General features: G+C 48.0%; 1 protein-coding gene across 10 annotated transcripts in view; it reads left to right on the forward strand.

The window, feature by feature from the left end:
• The window catches only part of PTPRF (protein tyrosine phosphatase receptor type F), a 572,086-nt gene that overhangs the window by 240,405 nt on the left and 313,127 nt on the right, over nucleotides 1–18,554 (forward strand). For all 10 annotated transcript variants that reach the window (XM_089780368.1, XM_089780367.1, XM_089780372.1 and 7 more), the window contains one exon: nucleotides 3,334–3,492. In XM_089780368.1, the coding sequence (XP_089636494.1) occupies nucleotides 3,360–3,492 (133 nt within the window). In that variant the 5' untranslated portion in view covers nucleotides 3,334–3,359. The remainder of the gene's footprint in view (nucleotides 1–3,333; nucleotides 3,493–18,554) is intronic.

Genomic DNA, 18,554 nt, shown 5'->3' on the forward strand with positions numbered 1-18,554 from the left:
ATCACACGCATGTGCTGTTATCAATGTGTGATGTTTGGTGCCCATCTAGACCTTTGTTTATGCCTCTTAGATTTGTATCCCACTAAAAAAATCTCAATAATCCCTGATTTATGGCCCTTTTAATAGAGAGTCCACACCAGGGATTGTTAAAGGCTCATTACTGGGGAATAGCCTGTGTTGCTTTATCCATATAATTGCTAATTTCTATGACGTGGGTCTTTTTATAAACTAACAGTGACTTGAACCGCAGCCCTAGGGAACTGGGGGAATTGTTTGGTTCCCCATAACGTAGGATACTGTGGAGTCAAACAGAAGTTTGGATTTGTGACAGGATGCTCCAAGGGACCATGATGATACCTACAATGGTATCTCTGTTGAATGCTGGCCACACAAGTTGGCCATACGTTACCATAGGTAACCAGAGTCTCCACCTGGCCTCCATTAGGCATGATGAGGGTGGTTACTTAGTCAGTTACTCCTCTCCCTGCAGGACACACAGAACAGCATCTGCCTCAAACTCATTACATCTGCAGAGGTATTTAACCTCTGCTTCCCACTCCCCCAAACTCAGGGCTCCATGGGGCTGTTAGTCTGCACAAAGCTTGTGTGGTTAGATACAGGTTGGACCTCGCTGGCCCAGCACCCTGGGGACCTGACTGGTCCCGAATGAGAGGATTTGCCAAACCAGGGACTGTCCCTCCTCTCCTGGCCTGTGGTGCCATCAGCTTCGGGCTCCAGCCTGCCCCCACTGCTGTCCCAGCCCGCTGGGGCTCTCCAGGTGCTGCCGGCCCTGCTTCTGGCTGGAGCTGCGTAGCCTCATGGTTCTGGGGCTGGGGCAGAGGTCAGCAGCCGAGGCTGGGGCTCCACAGGCGGGGACAGAGCTCCCTGGCCACTACTGGTGCTGGAGCTCCCAATCGCTGCTGGGGTCAGAGCTTCCGCTGTGCCACCTCCTCCCACCCCCCACTGTGTTGCCACTACCCCCTGCCACACTCCTGCCCTGCCACCAGACCTCCCTTTTCCTGGGCTTTGTGGTCCAGGAGCATCCATGGTCCATGCCAGACACGGCGGTTGCCGGAGCAGGGAGTCCCGTGAAGGGACGTACAACCTGTGTCTAGGCTTCAAGACTGACCCTAACTTGCTGAAGCGAATGTCTTGCAGGAGGTGAGCCTGGAAGTCACTTGCATTACTGCTGTGTCCAATGCAAAGCAGGGTATAAAACAGCAGTGACGATCATGACGTGGAAATAGAGCAGCAGCAACTAACAAAGGCAGACTGGCCCTCCATGCTCCAGGGGAGGGCTTGTTGTAATGTGTTAACCGTGGGGCAATGCACAGTGGGGTGGGTCAGAGAACAGGTTGCTACAGAAATGTGGTGTCTCCTAACCAAGAAGGTCAATTATTTGAAGGGAGTGAGCAGTAGGAAATGAGCAAGTTTATAAAATACCTTATGGGACAACCGATCATTTGTCAGTTTATTTTGTTGCAATTTGTATCGAGCTCATGGGCCTCTAAGGAAAGTTATAAATCTGTCCAATCTGAGACCAGATCCTATGGGAATTTGGCCAGTTGAGTGACAAACCTGTAAGCCCCTGTCTCCCCAACTGGCAGAAATGTTGCTGGGGCAGGTGGCAGTGTAAACAGCTCGTCGGCAGGCGCGCTCCCATGACAGTGCAAACCCTGCTTCGTAGGGAGTGGGGGTATTTTGTCTGCTGACAAGCGGAGTTTGCACTGCCTGGCCTTTAGCGACTTGGCCGCATTGCTGGTAGCTGTGCCGTGTAGACAAAGCCTGAGTGTGCTGAGGAGAGGAGGGGGCCGATCCGTTCTCTCAGCAGGGCGTTCCTCCCGAGTTTTCTCTCAATGAGGGACGTGGGAAGCTGGGATGCTGGTCGTGTGACTCGTTCGGAAATTCGCCTGGTGAGTATCTGAATTGCCTTAGTCTTTGCCCCGATCCAAGGTGGTGCTTTACGCTGGCTCTCGGTTTTGGCATAGTGCTTTCATGAGGTGAGAGAGTAACCCTCCTCCGGTTCTCTTGATGAGTCAGACTGAAGAGTGCTGCTCGGAGCACTCTGCAGAGGGTCTCGCTCTATCACACAGCACATCTCGTCCCTCGTTGTCCAGGCCCCTCCCTGTTCCTTTGTGCTGTCGTATTGACTGAGCTGTTTAACACTGGAAAGCCAGCTGGAGCTTGTGTGGAGTTTCCTGTTGGTATGAAGTAGAGGCTGCTGGTAATGATGCAGAGCAGGACATCTTAATGGGGTTTTCAGTAACTCTTGCGTGGGAGACAAATGAGGAGTTAGGGGTTAGATACCAGCAGGCAGAGAACTGGGTGTCAGCCTGTTATGAGGGGCATGTCTTTCAGCGTAGTTGGGTTTCTTTTTGTGTTGAGATGTAACAAAAGCAGGGATGGACTCACCAGTATTCTTTCCGTATCTAGTTTAGAACTTGGTTATTATGTCTTGGCTGTAGAAGGCACTCACTCCCTAGATAAAATGTTCTTTGTATCACACGCTGGATGGTTACAGTGGCAGAGGGAAGAAGCGTGGCTCAGTGTTGGTGCAAAAGGATGTAAATATTGGCCTCACTGATTCTCCTGCGATTTTCCTGAGCAGTGTGGTGGCTGCTGCCATTGCCTGAACATTTTGTGTTTCTGTCAGAGGTAATGTTCCTGCAGTGCCATGCTCATCGCTGTCCACGGGTTTGTCATACCTGTGACTCTCCGAACAAGATTAAAAAATGAACGCACACAAATCCCCTCAACACAGTAATCACAGGAAGAACATCCAGAATCTCTGACGCCAAAGCTAGGACCGGAGCCCTTCTCTGAAATGCTTGTGAGCAGCAGGAGTGCTCTGGGTAGTGTCATGCCCCCTTGCCTTCCAGAATGCTCGTAGTCTGTACGCAGTGCTTCGGGCAGGGCCCAGGGCCAAACTCGCCGGTGTGTAACCCGGGGGAGGGTGTCACACCACAAGGCACCATCAGCAGTGTTGTTAAAATAGGAAAGCTGCTTAAATCTATGTTTAAAAAATCTGGGGGTGTGATGTGTATATTTATCTGTGATTTGGGGTGATAAATGGCATGGCCAGAGCCTTGTGCAGATACAAAACTGGTACCCACATCTGCAGAGACCATCCACAAATATCCGTGCATGCCAAAGCCAGTGGAGATAAAGCAGATATCCTCATATTCGCAGGGTTCCAGATACAAAATTGGAATCTGCACCCATGCTCCCCCCAAATGAGCTGTGGATGTACATGGATTTGCTGGGCTCTAACCATGGTCTAATTTTCCTCTCTTGAACTTGAGTTTGATCCATTTTCTCCTTCTCTGTTTGTAGAAGTGAGTCTGCATCGCTGATGCTGGATGTCCGGGCCAGTTGCTTCAGACAGAGGAGGACTGGCGCTGCTTTGGAATATGGTGCCTAACTTCTGCATGCCAGTCGCCATTGTGCCGGCAGTGGTTCTGTGCTGCTTGATCGTTTTGGCGGCAGCAGACAGTAAGTAACATTTAAACTGTAATGCAAAAACTTGACATGTTTTCTTCCATCAATAGTCACCCTCTTGGCCAAGGCATAATGGTCTCACGTGGCCAGTGTGGTTAAACAGCACATGCCGGGGAGCTTGTCCTGTTCTGTCACTTGGAAAAACAAAGTGTCGATAAGAGCGATGTGGTTTTTGGGGAGCAATCTGTCCAGTGACTGTGAGTTTTCTCAGTTATAGAGGACTAAACAAAACGTTTGTCCTGGCGACGGAGGTGCTGTAAGTAGGACACAGGGAATTTCCCCTTTATTTTCCCCAAACTTTTATTCATTCCATTAATCCTGAGAACACCACGCTGCTGCTGAAGTCTGCCAGTCAGGTGGCTGGTACTGGAGAGGTTTCAGAGAAGACCCATGAAAAGGATTGGAGAGCCCTCCTTACGACGAGGGTCAAAGGGGAGCCATCTTCTTAACTTAACAGACGAGAGAGTACGAGGTGGGTTGGTCGCAGTTCGTAAGTGCGTGCAAGGGGGTAGAAATGGAGCATTGGGCTCCTCAGTGCCGCAGGGAGAGGTCCAATATGATCAGAAGCTGGAAGTGGAAGATTCAGAGAGGGAAAAGGTGCAAATGTTTGTCAGTGGGGATAATTGTACAGTGGAGCCATGTCCCAAGGGTTGTGGTGGATTTTCCAGCACTGACAATCTGCAAACCAAGACTGGAGTTTTTTAAAGATCTGCTCTACTTCAGAAGGGATTTGGGGGGCAGATCTCCAGCCTGTGTCGCAGTGGGGCGGGGCTGGCAGAGGGTGTCAGGATAGATGATGACAGTGGTCCCTTCTGGCCTTGGGATCTTTGAATGGGTGGGAGCTGCTGGGGAGTGGTGCGGAGGCCCTGCAGTAGCTCTCCTAGGTTTGCATTGCACAGCGCGATGGTGGAATATTTCAGTAGCGCCACCGTGTTTGTAACCTGTGCCCACCAGCACCCTGCTTGCTGTGTTCTGGAGCCACCATCCCCGCGTGATTGGCCCCATCCGGAAGGAACAAAAAGGGGCGGAGCAACTTGGCTAACTAGGCCCCTGGGAATTCATTGCGGGAGTGCTTGCACGAAGGCGCTAGTGCAATGCAGAAAAGCCCCACAGGCTCGTTTTTCAGCCTGGAGTTCATCACTCAGCTTGGGCGGCTGTCCGAGGCCGTCAGGCCTAGATGTACTTGTGGGGCCAATCGGAAGGCAGCGCCCTCCGTATCATGACACAGTTTCCCTTCTTCTTAGTCTCCCTGGACACAGGGCAGCTGCCAAGTCACTACCTCCCTGTCCGCTGCTTATTTTGGAGTGGGGTGACTTTCAAGCCTGCTGGTCTGAGCCTGCACGTGGGGCAGAAAGAAGTCGGAGCCCGGCTAATTGAAGAGTTCAGTCTCTGGTAGAGCTGTCTGGCGCCTGCGCTGGCTGGGAGAGGGGATGGGGAATAGGAATAGTGCTCTGGCTGGCAGCTGGATCCTGTCTCTCTGCATCGCTCCGGGCTGCCACTCACATCTGCCAGAGGCTTCCTTTTGTTCTGAAAGGCTTCGCACCCAGGAATCTCACTGAAATCAATGGGGACTGAGCCCTGTGAGGAAGTCAGCGTGCAGACAGAGTCTCAGCTTTCCATGCAAACTAAAAAGCCATGTTTGGAGCTGGATGGCTGTGATGCTCTGCCAGCGTAGCTAGTTACAGAGATAGCGGCTTCTCACCCCGCTTCCACCCTGTCCCTTCAGTTTGCAATTGAGCTACAAATGTAGAAACCTCAGAGGAAGCCCTGGTAGGTCTTGGTGAGAGCCTGGGCGTGAGGCAGGAGGGAAAGCATGCAGAGCTATTTGGCCTGAGCAAAGAGGGGCAGTGAGGTGATGGAGCAGGAGGGAAAATAGGAGGAAAGTTGAGAAATTGATTTGCCAACAATAGCCCTTCCCCGAGGAAGCTGGGGATGGTCATTTTGCCACAGCTCCCCTGGCTGCTGTTGGCAGCAGACATTTAAACGCACCATCTTAGTCTTCGCCTGCTGTGGAGTCGAGAGAGAACAAGCGGGCATGTGCAGACTTTGTCCTCGTGGAGAATTGGCCCTGCTCTTCCAGGAAGAATAAAGCGCCGGGTTCCAGCAAGTACAGAACCAGGAGGTGAGGGGGGATCTTAGGACCTGTCCGAGTTTCGCAGGGGTGAAAGTGGGCTGGACCAGGCCGGTAGGGCACACTGGCAAGATCCAGCCACCGGTACAGGCCCGTCTGCAGCTGACCTTAAAGCACTGCTCCCTTGTTGGCTGCCCTTCTGGTTGGGAGCAAAAGGGGCAGCTGCCCTGGGGCCCGGTGATTTAAAAGGGCCCTAGAGCTCCCAGCTACAGCTACTGCAGTCCCCGTTTGTGGCTCTAACCGCCAATTTGCCTTTTATTCCACCCCCTTGCTCTCGTTTGAATGGCGGGGTGACACTGTTCAGAACAAATTGGTCTGGCTCACAGCATCTGAGGGTCAGAAAGGAAGGAAGCGAAAAGGCGACACTTTCCTGTCCACAGAGCAGGCAGCTTTGGGAGCAGTTAGGTTTCCAGAGAAGGGGAGTGCGTTATCTGGCGATGGACATGGACCTGCCGCTGAGGCTGAGCGCATTGACTGTGCAATGCTGTGCAGTACCTTGTTGTGAAGGACAGGGCCGGAGCGTGAGGTGAGGTGTGAGCGCCCCTGCCGTAGCCTGATGCCTAGGTCGGTGAGAAGTAACATTGGGGGCATCGTGGCTGTTCCGTCTCCATTTGGGAGGGCGTGAGAGAGGTGTCAGAATCCATTAATCTCTGGGGAGGCCCGAGGCGAGATGACCGAGCAGGGAGATGGGATCCCTGCTCTTGGCTTGTGAAATTCATGTTGATAGAAAAGGTCGGTAACTGAGGGCAAAGTGGCGGTGCGCATGGTTTGCTGTGTCGGGTCTCTGGCTGCGGCCTGGGCTTGCTCGCTTCCCAACTCTGTTGTCACAGTAGATTGTTGTGCTGCGGCTGCCGCTTTCTGACAATTAGGCAACTGTCACATGGCGCGCCGCTGACGGGTGAGATGAAACAGGCTGGCTGTGTATTGCAGGGAGGAATTAGAGCGGGGAATTGACTCTTTTGGCTTCCCTGGCATTGAGTTCCCCAAAGCCTCACACACCGGCAAGGGAAGCGCCCCAGAATTGGGGGCAGTGCAAAGATGGAACGTTTCAGAAACATGGGAATCGTGAGGCCGGCACTGTAAGGGGAGCAAGGGTTCCAGCATCACCCCCATTTCTGGGGGCAAAGATGAGTGGAAGGGTGTGGGGGGGGGGGAGGGTTAGATGCGTGAGATATGTACAGAGTGCTAGTTTGGCAGAACCCTCCTACGACTTTGACAGACTGCTGCGGAGAAATTATTAAATTTTCTCGGTGATCTGTCAGGGTGACCCTAATTCCATTAGAGCAGCCTGGAGCTGGTTCAGGATGATTGTTTTACACTTTCTCCCTCAGCTCTCTCCGGGTTTTCTTTTCTGCATGCTCTCTGCTTTCCCCCACTACCTCTCCACTGTTCAGGGGAAACTGGCTTTGGGATTTCATTGCACGTGCAGGTCAGCTGCCAAGGCAAAGGTGCTCTTTTCGGGCGCTTGGAATATGCTGCTTGCTGCACTAAAAATCGTTTCAGCCAAAATGTGTGGAGTCCAGGGAAAAAATCAGTCCTCTGTGCAGTGGCCAGCATTGCTCTTTCTTTAAATTCGCTTTGTGTTTGACCTCCTGGGCATGGCTTCCATTAACTGAGGGGCAGGCCCAGGGCCCAACAGAGGTCTTCTCTAGCCCCGTGGAGCTTGGATTAGCTCAGGTACAATGTCAAAGGATTTAAAGAAGGAGGCTTCTTCAAAAGTGACCTTGTGGGGTGGAAAAGCTAAGGCAGGGCACATGTCAACTGAGGCATGAGCCTGATACGTGGCCAATAGCCAATCAGCTGCTTTGATTTCTAAATACATTGTTTATGGAAAGGAATGGGCAGTTGGCCAGTAGTGAGTTTGTGCCAGCCGTGGCCCAGCATTGACCTCACACTAGTGATGTCTAAGCACAGATTGAGAAAATAAGCGCTGACTTGCTTTGTCAACAGGCCCCGTCCCTGTCAGGGTGCGTCTGTCTGACAATGGAAGGACACACATGTCAAATGTAGACTTTTACCAATGGCCACGTTTTTTGGATCCTAATTTGCATCAAGAGCAAGAGACCAAAGATTATGGGAAGATGTTAAAGAATTATTAGTGCATCGAAAGCCTAAGAGAGTCCCCGGGCACTGACTACCCCGGAGGAACAGCTGTCTCCTCATGGAGAGAGAGGCACTTGCAGAGCCAAATGGAGAGATCTGCAGATGAATTTCTATGTCTGAGATTGTCCTTTACCTCTTTCTGCTTCTTTAGTCCGGGTTTTTCATGATGTCCCTGAAATGATGTGTGTGTGTTTTGTGTGCTTCCCTATGATCCAGGTGCCAGTGTGTTTTGTATTGCAAGTAGCTAAGTAAACATTGAAGTGCTGTTTCTACAGCTATCAGCTGTGTTATCTTTGGGTAGCTCAACGATTGTCACCAATACAGATTGGAAGTAAATACTAAACTGTTCTAAGGGACTAAAGAGTCTCTGAGTTGCACCAAAGGCAGTGTGACCTGGGGCTTTTGGAGGTAAGTCACCATGTAGCTGTCCAGTTCTGATCTCTCTTCCTGGTAAACAGAGAGTTAAAAAGAAATGAAAATTCTCCCCCGAGCCTCAAAAATGAAACGGAAGCCTCGCCCGCGTGTCCCTCCTGGACTAGTGCCCGTGAGAGCCTCTCATAGCCCTGAGAAGACCAACGAGCTCTTGAGACTGGGCAGCCATTGATAATCAAGCCCCTTATTGCTCTATCATGGACGGAATCTCCTGTGACAGCTTGTTTGGTGGCTACCATGGCTTCTGACGCAGCCAGCCACAGTTCAGTGAATCTCAGCTCTTCAGCCAATTGTCAAGCCCCTTTCATCCTGGTTTGTCAAACCTTCAGCCTCAGGGTCCTCCTGTAGATGCACATGTTCATGTGGTGCTCACAAGAGAGCCAACCCAGGCATTAAGAATGCCAAAACCAGGTTGAAAGCTGATCCTTCTTTTGGTCTTCACAGTGCATCTCTTTCTGAGACCCCAGGCTCCTTGGGTGGGGCTCTCTATATTTTGTGGGCTATACCGTGCTGAGCACACCAGCAGCAATTACATAATAATAATAAGGGTACAGTGGTTTCATTGATGAATGTGCTACAAGATGTGTCCCTACCCTGCGTGGTCAGGGAAAGGAATGCAGGCTTTAGTCCTCATCAGCCTGCTCCTTGTGGCCGAAATGTGCAGCATTCTTGTATTGCTTGTCCAGGTCGGTTTATGGCGACTCGTCTAGCTAGAATTGCTTCCTGCCTTTGCAAGCAGTTTGCTCTCCCAAAATCCTGGTATTGGTCACTCGGCATATAGAGATGTGCTGAGCCAGAGTTAATCTGCTATATATTTTTAGGGGGTCAGTTGTGTCCTCGTTGGCTGGGCTTAAGGGATGTAAGTAAAGCTTCTCTTTCAGAAATGTTATCTTTAGCATAGAGTCAGACATTTTGAGCCCCAACGGGGCGATTGTGGTCCTCTAGCCTGGTCTCCTGCATAGCACAGGCCATATAATTTCACCCAATAACTTCCATGTCTACTTTCACCATTTGGGGTTGAGCTAGATGCCTTTAGAAAGATGTTCACTCTTGCTTTAAAAGTTCCAAGTGGTGAAAAATGCACCAGTGTCCCTTGGTCTGTTACGATGGTTAATTACACTTCCTATTAAAAATTGCATCTTATTCCCTATACGATCATTTTCAATGTTTGTCTTTTAGCCACTGGCTTTTGCAACTCCTTTGTCTGCCAGATTGTATCAGTATCTAGTATCAAGCATCTTCTGCTTGTGAGGGTACTTCGTAGGGATAAGGTGGATGAAGTAATCCCTCTTATTGGACCAGCTTTGGGGCTTGCTTAGAGCTGGGGAACATTCTGAGTGTCAGAGCTAACGATGAGGTAGAACAGAGAGTTGAGCATTAGGAGAAGTACTGTTCAAGGTGAAGGGTTAGTGAACATCCCTTCAGTCCCGGTGGGAGGTAGGTGGGGAGGTTGTTAGTGGTTATGGATTGTTGTAACAAGCCTTAGATCCAGCGTATCTGCTCTTTCTAATGTCCGGAGACACACACGGCGACAGCTCTGCACACAAGGTACTTTGTAGACTGTTGTCAAGTCGTCTCTTTTTCACCTTCTTTTCTATAAAATAGGTAGAGCAAGCTGCTTCCCTTTCTCGTGTCAAGGGCAGGACATTCTCGTGGCTCCTCAGAACTGCACCAATTTTCCAGTACGTTTTTTCTAAAGTGTGAACCCCAGAACTGGAGACCCTATTCCCAGAGTAGTCGCAGACATGCCATGTAGAGAGACAGTATCACCACTCGCATTGGGCGTTCTGTTCGTACTTCCTGGTGTTACAGTAGCTCTTTTTGCCATTGGATCACAGTAAGGGTTCATGTTCAGTTGATTATCTACAACCGTGGTGCCCAAACGGCTCTGAAGCAGTAGCCACTACTAGCGAGCTAGCCACACTCAACCAGCTAAATACCCACATGTGTCTAGTGGCTGGCGTGTTGGACCCCACGGCTCTATAAAGTCCTTTTTTGGGCCATTGCTTTCCTGTGTGCAGCCTCTGATGCTTTGAGTATGACTCCTGCTTGTTCATATGGACTCCTGCTTGTTCATATGGACTCCTGCTTGTGTGAGCTTGCATTTGTCTCAATTCACGTGCATGTTGTTTGTGCCCAACTTACCAACAGACTCAGAGCTCACTGTAGCAGAGATCTGCCGTGGCAATTATTTATCACTTCACAAGTGCTTCCTCAGCTAGCTAGACACTGCTGTCATTTGTTCAGCAGCAGAAAGTGAGACGTGTGTTTGTAATTGTATGGGCAGCTGAGTATTTTTTAGAAGGAAATACTAGAGGAATTCTCTAAAGCCAAGATGGCAGGTTTGGGGCAGCCCACACCCCATTACTTTTAGTAAATGTCATAGGTCACAGGCTTCCGTGGATTTGTGTGCCTTGTCCGCAAGCTACCCCTGACTTTTACTAAATCACACCATGACAAAATCTGAACCTTGGTCATGCCTGTTCTTCAGGGTACTTCAGACTCTCCCAGGAGGGTCTGTTTGAAAGCAGGGGAACATCAGAGGAGACCTTGGCATTGAGGCCGCTTGTAACTGACCCATTCCTCTGTTTGGATGTGTCTCTTGGTGCCCAGCAAGGACGGATTGTGTGAAGTCTGATTAGTTTGTTCAAATGTTGTTGTCTTGTTGCCAGTCCTTTCAGTGCCAGTTTAGCGCTAAGTCTCTGTGTCTGTAACGGAGCTGAGGAATTAGATGCCACCTGCAATTGTTCTGTCTGGTTTTGAAATGGGAGTGTTCTCTGAAATGCTCCCAGTTCCACGCACAGCACTGCAGGGGCTCTATGAGTGGCTGAGATGATGGTGTAGGGAGGAGGGGTTTAGATTTACTAGGAACTGCAGACATTTTGGGGAATGGGGGAGCTTGTCCAGGAAGAGTGGGCTCCACCCCAGAATGGACCTTAACATTATAAAGGTCATACATCAGTTTTTAAATAAAGGAACTAAGGGCTGGGAGAAAGTTGACAGGTGCAGAGGAGCATTTGGATCAGACAGGAACATCCCTTGTGGGGCAGGAGTCTATTAATAGAGAAACTCTCAGTCCTAGTAAAGAGGAGAGGAGGAAAGACGGGTAAGACCTGAAGAGGAACAGCCCAATGGAAAAGAGTTCCATTTAATCATATCAGGAAATAACAGGCAGCTAAACAGTGACAAGGTTTTAGTGCTCATATGCAAACACTACAAGTCTGAATATTAAGGTGGGTGATCTCACGTGCCCCGTTCTGACTGAGGATATTGGTATAACAGGCATCACAGAAACTCGGTGGAATGTGGATAATCGGTGGGACGCAGTCATGCCAGGGTACAGAATCTACCGGAAGAGCAGAACAGGTCATGCTGGTGGAGGATCAGCACAACATGTGACAGAAGTATAGAATCAAATGAAGTAAAAATCTTAAATGAACCAAACTGTTCCCTAGAATCTTTGTGGCTAATAATTCCATGCTCGAGTAATAAGAATATAGCAGTAGATATATATTACAGACCAACTGACCAGGCTGCTGATACTAACTCTGAAATGCTAAAGGAGATTAGAGATGCTGTACAAATAAAAAAACTCAATAATCATGGGGGATTTCTACTGTGCCCATATTGACTGGGAACATGTCACCCCAGGACAGGGCCAGACACACAAAGTTTCTTGATACCATAAATGACTGCTTCTTGGAGCAGCTGGTTCTGGAACCGACAAGAGGTGAGGCAATTCTTGATTTAATCCCAAGTGGTCCAGGAGGTGAATGTAGTTGGATTCAAGACATTAGCAGCGTTCAAAACAGAACTAGATACGTTCATGGAGGTCAGGTCCATCAATGGCTATTAGCCAGGCTAGGCAGGGAGGGTGTCTCTGGCGTCTGTTTGTCAGAGACTGGGAATGGGCAACAGGGCAGGGATCACTTGGTGATTCCCTGTTCTGTTCACTCCCTCTGGGGCACCTTTCATTGGCCACTGTGGGCAGACAGACACTGGGCTGGATGGGATCAAGTTAGACGTCTGCAAGTCACCAGGGCCTGATGAAATGCTCCTAGAATACTCCAGGGACTGAGAGAGGAGGTGTCTGCGCCTTTAGCTATCATCTCTGAAAAGTCACGGAAGTCGGGAGAGATTCCAGAAGACTGGAAAAGGGTAAATGTAGTGCCCATCTATAAATAGGGAATCAGGAACAACCCAGGAAACTATAGACCAGTCCATTTAACTTCTGTGCCAGGAAAAATAATGGAGCAAGTAATGAAGGAGTTTATCTGCAAATATCTGGAAGATAATAAGGTGATAGGTAGCAGCCAGCATGGATTTGTAATGAACAAACCATGTCAAACCAATCTGAGAGTTTTCTTTGATAGAATAAGAAGCCTTGTGGAGAAGGGAGAAGAGGTTGACGTGGGATACCTAGACTTTAGTGAGGCATTTGATATGGTCTCGCATGATCTTCTTATCAATAAACTAGGGAAATACAACCTAGATGGGGCTACTGTAAGGTGGGTGCATAACCGGCTGGATAACATTCTCAGAGAGTAGTTATTAATGGTTCACAATCCTGTTGGAAGGGTATAATAAGTGGGATTCCTCAGGAGTCTCTTTTGGGACCAGTTTTGTTCAATATCTTCATCCATGATTTAAATACTGGCATAGAGAGTACGCTTATTAAGTTTGCAGATGATCCCAATCTGGGAGGGGTTGCAAGTGCTTTGGAGGATAGGGTCATAATTCAAAATGATCTGGACAAATTGGAGAAATGGTCTGAGATAAACAGGATGAAGTTTAATAAGGACAAATGCAGAGTGCTCCACTCAGGTAGGAACAATCCATTTCACACATACAGAATGGGAAGCGACTGTCTAGGAAGGAGTCCTGCAGAAAGGGATCTAGGGGTTATGGTGGACCACAGGTTAAACATTGAGTCAGACTCTGTTGCAAAAAAATCAAACATGATATTTCTGGGATGCATTAACAGGAGTGTTGTGAGCAAGACACAAGAAATTAATTCTTCTGTTCTACTCTGCGCTCATTAGACCTCAGCTGGAGTACTGTGTCCAGTTCTGGGCACTGCATTTCAAGAAGGATGTGGAGAAATTGGAGAGGGTCCAGAGAAGAGCAACAAAAATGATGAAAGTTCTAGAGGAAATGAACTATAAGGGAAGACTGAAAGAACTGGGCTTGTTTAGTTTGGAAAAGAGAAGTCTGAGAGAGGACATGAGAGCAGTTTTCAAATACCTAAGAGATTGTTATAAGGAGGAGGAAAAAAAATTGTTCTCCTTGGCCTCTGAGGAAAAGAGAAGAAGCAATGGGCTTAAACTGCAGCAAGGAGAGTTTTGGTTGGACATTAGGAAAAACTTCCTACCTGTCAGGGTGGCTGGACACTGGAATAAATTGCCTGGGGGGTTGTGGAATCTCCATCACTAGAGACATTTCAGAGCAGGTTGGACAGACACCTGTCAGGGATGGTCTAGATGCTGCTGGGTCCTGCTGTGAGGGCAGAGGACTGGACTCGATCACCCCTTAAGGTCCCTTACAGTTCTAGTGTGCTAGGATTCTGTGGACCTTTCATCTGTCCCAGTGTGGCTGATTTTATGTTCATGAACCTCGGGCTCCTGTGTCAATGATATGCCACCTGCTTGTGTGAGTCGATGGAGATTGAGCGCAGTACAACTAAGATGTACTTGTGAGTAGGGATGTGAGGCGTGGCAGTTCTGGTTAACTGGTGAGGGCTGGAGCCATTCCCTGACCACTGTGGGCAGGGTGCTGCTCCAGCCCCGTGAGGCCCACTGCACATAGGTGTGTCAGCCCAACCGAAGCATCCCCTGTCTGGCAGGCCCGGGCGCGTTGCAGGCAGGGGCTGCTACAAGTGCTCTGGAGCAGAGGTCCCCCAGCCTGCTACCCAGTTAAACAGGATGTTTCATTGCTTAATCAATGAATCGGGATTAATGCCAGAACAGAGAAGTCCGTCTTGCTGGCTACTCCAGTTGGGGACTTGGCATATGAGAGAATTGTGAAGGTCTTTGCTGGAGCATTTAATGTTTAAATGAGCAGTTGTGGGAAGCAATGAAAAGGGAGTGGGGATGCGTTTGTTTCGTTTTCTGAATGTTTGTTATCATTGTGCTTCTGGAGTTTGCCATGCTCATGCTTGTTTCCATGAGGGATTGTGTCTGCAATTTGCTTACTCAAAACATTTGTAAGACATTTTATAGTGTATTTGTGAACAAAGAATTAACCTCAGCAGCCCCTCCCACCTGTGCGTTAACAAAAGAAGGGGGTCTTTTCCTGTCAGTAACTTGGTGCTTTATATCCACCTCCTGTCTAGTCTCCTGAGAAAACAAGGTGCTTTGCTGAGGTTGAAAAAATTTCATTTATTTGGTGGTATTAACCATTGTCGATGGGTAGCGATATTCTCAAGAAATTTTCCTTCATCTTGCACTCTGTAATCATGTGATTGTCAGGTTAAACCAAATCATTACATGTTCGTATGGAGAAGGACTTTTTAATCTGAAAACGAAACATCGGTAACATTGCCACCTTTTACCCTTGGTTTCACTTGCCTTTGGGGTTCTTTGCAGCCTCAGAAGACATGCTAATCACACAATGTCATCCAGTTCTTGTTGTGTAAATTATAGTAAGTCTTCAGTCTGTGAGACTGTTACCTGTTCAATTGATCCATTGCCCTGGATTTCTAATCCTCGTCGCAGGTCTTCTCAAGGCCACTGCCATGAATTTGTCCTGTGAAATGAGTTTGGTAGGTATCTTTGGCGCAACATGTATAAAGTAAGGAGTTGCATGGGACCAAGCGAATGACCATTCAAAATGGTACATTCTGCAATTCAAGGAGAAAACTTCCGTACGAGATGTCACTGAAAACCGTAACAGTGAGTAGTGGCTCATAGGGTAGCTGGTACTTCTTGGGAAAGACTCGTTTGGCTTACTAATCCGATGGGTTACCATTCCACCTGATCTCAGATCAGGGTCACCAATAATGGGCACATGGTCCAGCTAGGGCACTGCTGACAGTGGTCAGTACTGGGACCTAACTTCTTGTTTCATTTTTTCATTGGGAATTTTGTCTGTGCCTGGAGACTGTGTCTTCACCTTAAATGTTAGTGACCCAAGCTCTTACAAGGCGACTGCGGTGTATGGAGGAGCCTGTGTACTTGGATATCAGATCACAGAATGTCTAGAGGCTCGGCTCGACTCCCTTTTTCTGGGAGTCTTACTTCAACTGCTGGTGTGGCTGTTTTACCGTTATTTAAGAAAATCTATTTTAATGGTAAAATTGTAGATAACCCAGGTTGCATCTGTTCTGCTCATGCAGCATTTATTCCCCCGAAACACAAGGAAATAAGAACAGCCCAGGAAACTACAGACCAGCCAGCTTCCCTTCTGTGCCAGGAAAGATAATGGAGCAGGTAATTAAGGAATTCATCTGCAAACATCTGGAAGATAATAAGGTGACAGGTAACAGCCAGCATGGATTTGTAAAGGACAAATCATGTCAAGCCAATCTGATTGTTTTCTTTGATAGGATAACAAGACTTGTGGATAAGGGAGAAGCCGTGGACATAGCTAGACTTCAGTAAGACATTTGATATGGTCTTGCATGACCTGCTCATCAATTCGATAGGGAAAGAGAATCTAGATGGGGCTACTTTAAGGTGTATGCATAACTGGCTGGATCACCGTTCCCAGAGTAGTTATTAACGGTTCCCAGTCATGCTGGAAGGGCAGAACAAGTGGGGTTCCGTAGGGGTCAGTATTCTATGATTCTTTCTCAGCCTTAGCTTAAAGCAAAAAGGCGTGGCAGATAGAGTTTGGATCACTTCTGAGGGGGCTAGTATAAATTTGTTACTAAACTGCCTCTTCTCTGTAGAGTTGTACTTAATGGCTGTAGTGAAGGCTCTGATTTCAAACTCTGACTTCCTGCATAAGCTACCTTGTGGACTTTTGGAAGTCCTTGGAGGTCTGAACCCTACAGGAAATCCATGAGGGGATAGTGCCTTTAATAAGAGAGGGTGGGGTGGGGGCAAAACACCCCTTTGCCCATGGGAAATGTTTTCAGCTGTCAGGGAATATTTTGGATGCTTTTGTTTTGCTTGGCAAATTACACAGATTTTAGAGAGAGTGAGATCACACTTCACAGTTAGCATGAACCTGGGTTTCATCAAGTGCCGCTGCCTTGCTTGAAGAAATGTGCTTTAGAAATGGGAGGGCTGTGATTGGCTACTGGCCAGGAGCCTGCTTTCTCTCCAGAGAAAGATGCATCAGGAGGAGTGAACTTGCAGTGTTAAAGTCAGATGATGTCATAGATGTTGCGACTGAGAAAGATACTTAATCAAAATCCATAATAGTGCTGTACATGGTTGGGTATGTTTCAGGGTCTAATTGCTTAACGCAGAAGAATGCCTCTCATGGGAATGAAGGACCTCTTGGAAAGCCAAGTGAACTTTAGGAAAACAGTCAACTGCAATTATGAAGCAAAAGGATAGGATGCCCCTCCCTAGCCTACTGCTTTCATGTTTATCCAAAAGGATTTAGTAGAAATAGGAGGTTTCAGGATTGGGATGGAAATAATTAGCCTTCTGGTTTTAAATCTCCCTGTGTGCCATAAATACTGGGAAGCCACTGGGAATGGTGTTTACCATGGCGACCTCTCAGACTGGAAATGGTTCTGTGTCTTGGGGGCTTGTGTTCAAAGCAGAGGTGTGAGTTACTCACTGTCTGGTGGTAGGGAGAAAGTGGGATCCCCTGTGGAGAGGTTATTCACTAATGAGCCATTGTTGTGGGCTCCTTCACATCTTCCTCAGCAGCCTCTGTTACGGGAGGGATGGGAGCGGCGCTACTGGAGGGATGGGAGTGGCGCTAGTGGAGGGATGGGAGCAGCGCTGCAGGAGGGATGGGAGCGGTGCACCAGTTCACCGGTAGGTGCTGGAGCAGCTGGCAGGGGGCTCCAGTCTCCTTGAGACCACCCCAGGCAGCCCTGGTCTGTAGTCAGCCCCACCTGGGCAGTGTGCCGCAGGCAGATCCTGCTCCGGCTGACTGAAGCAGCCCTTGTCCGCAGCAGAGGAGGGCACTCCAGTCCCTCCCCTCCCATCTTTCCTTTAATCCCTTAACCGGTTAACCAGTTATATGTGATCTTACATCCCTACTGGTACCATCTACGTTCAGACACAGATGGCCCACTGCTCTGAGCTGTCATCCATAGATTTTAAATCCAGAAAGAATCCTAGGGCAGGTTGATCTAATCAGACAGGCCATAGAATTTCATCCCGTTCCAGTGTTCTACATAAACAGTGAAGAGCTACAAACAGCATCTGATTTTCTGATGAGTTAAAGGCCCAGCTCGTTGTCTGTCATTTGCTTGTGCTGCTTGTTGATTTCCACGCATTTCCAACACATTACAGTAAGCCTGGGAGAAATCGGCACAAATGTTTCCACTCATCATTTGTTTCTTGTAACTTTCTGAAGCTTCCACTTTTGGCTGAAGATTTTCTGTCTTGTTCTTTGGCTAAAAGGTTTTGTTTGTTTATGAAAGTTTGAGCAGAAATCATTTTGAGAGTGAGAGTGGGAAGAACACTTTGAATGTTTATAGATTAAATGAAAAATGCAACTTTATTAAAAATAGTCCGCTGCTGACATGGCTGAGATTAGAAAGTTGGAAATTTGTCATGGAAGAGCTTTCATAGTCCAAGGAAAATGAGGTTTGGTTTAACCAAGATATGACATTTACCGTATAAGTTTTCTTGTGAAATCATCTAACACACCCAGCCAAAGAATGACATTGTGTGTGTGTATGTGACTAATTTAACTGTATACTTAAAAATGTAGTTACACTGCAGTCAGTGAAACAAAGATATCCAAAAGGTAAAAGTTATAAAAGGGTTTTACTGTTCTAGATCTTCTTTTCTGTATTGCTTAGGGAATTAAGGTGGTGAATACTCTGGCTCTGTGTTATGAAATATTCCCTCTTGGTTTCTCAATCACCTGAATTTGTATAGAATTTCCATTGTTAAAGGGACATTATGGTTATATCATAGGACACAACAATAACAAAATGTATCTCCTGAGGCTGCCTTCTGAACCTGAACTCTCTCCCTTGGTGTGTGTTGAGCATCACAACCCCGGTCTCTAATGCTGAGAGTATAGCATTTCCCAAGTACCATAAGACTAGCCTACTACACTGGAGTTAGGTGTGTAGCATCTTGCAATGTCTTTCCCGTCGCTGTAGGGATCCACAGTGTGATTACTGGCTTGGTCATGTTTATGACAAAGTTCTTTTTTGTAGTTGATCTAGTCAGTGAACACATGCTTTTGAATTTCTCTTCAGCCAGCAGCACAGCCTTCTGTAGGGGGCAGGCATTTACCGGAAAGTAAT

The sequence above is a fragment of the Pelodiscus sinensis genome, chromosome 9 (assembly GCF_052426305.1).
Source record: "Pelodiscus sinensis isolate ZL-2025 chromosome 9, ASM5242630v1, whole genome shotgun sequence".
Taxonomy (NCBI): Eukaryota; Metazoa; Chordata; order Testudines; family Trionychidae; genus Pelodiscus; species Pelodiscus sinensis.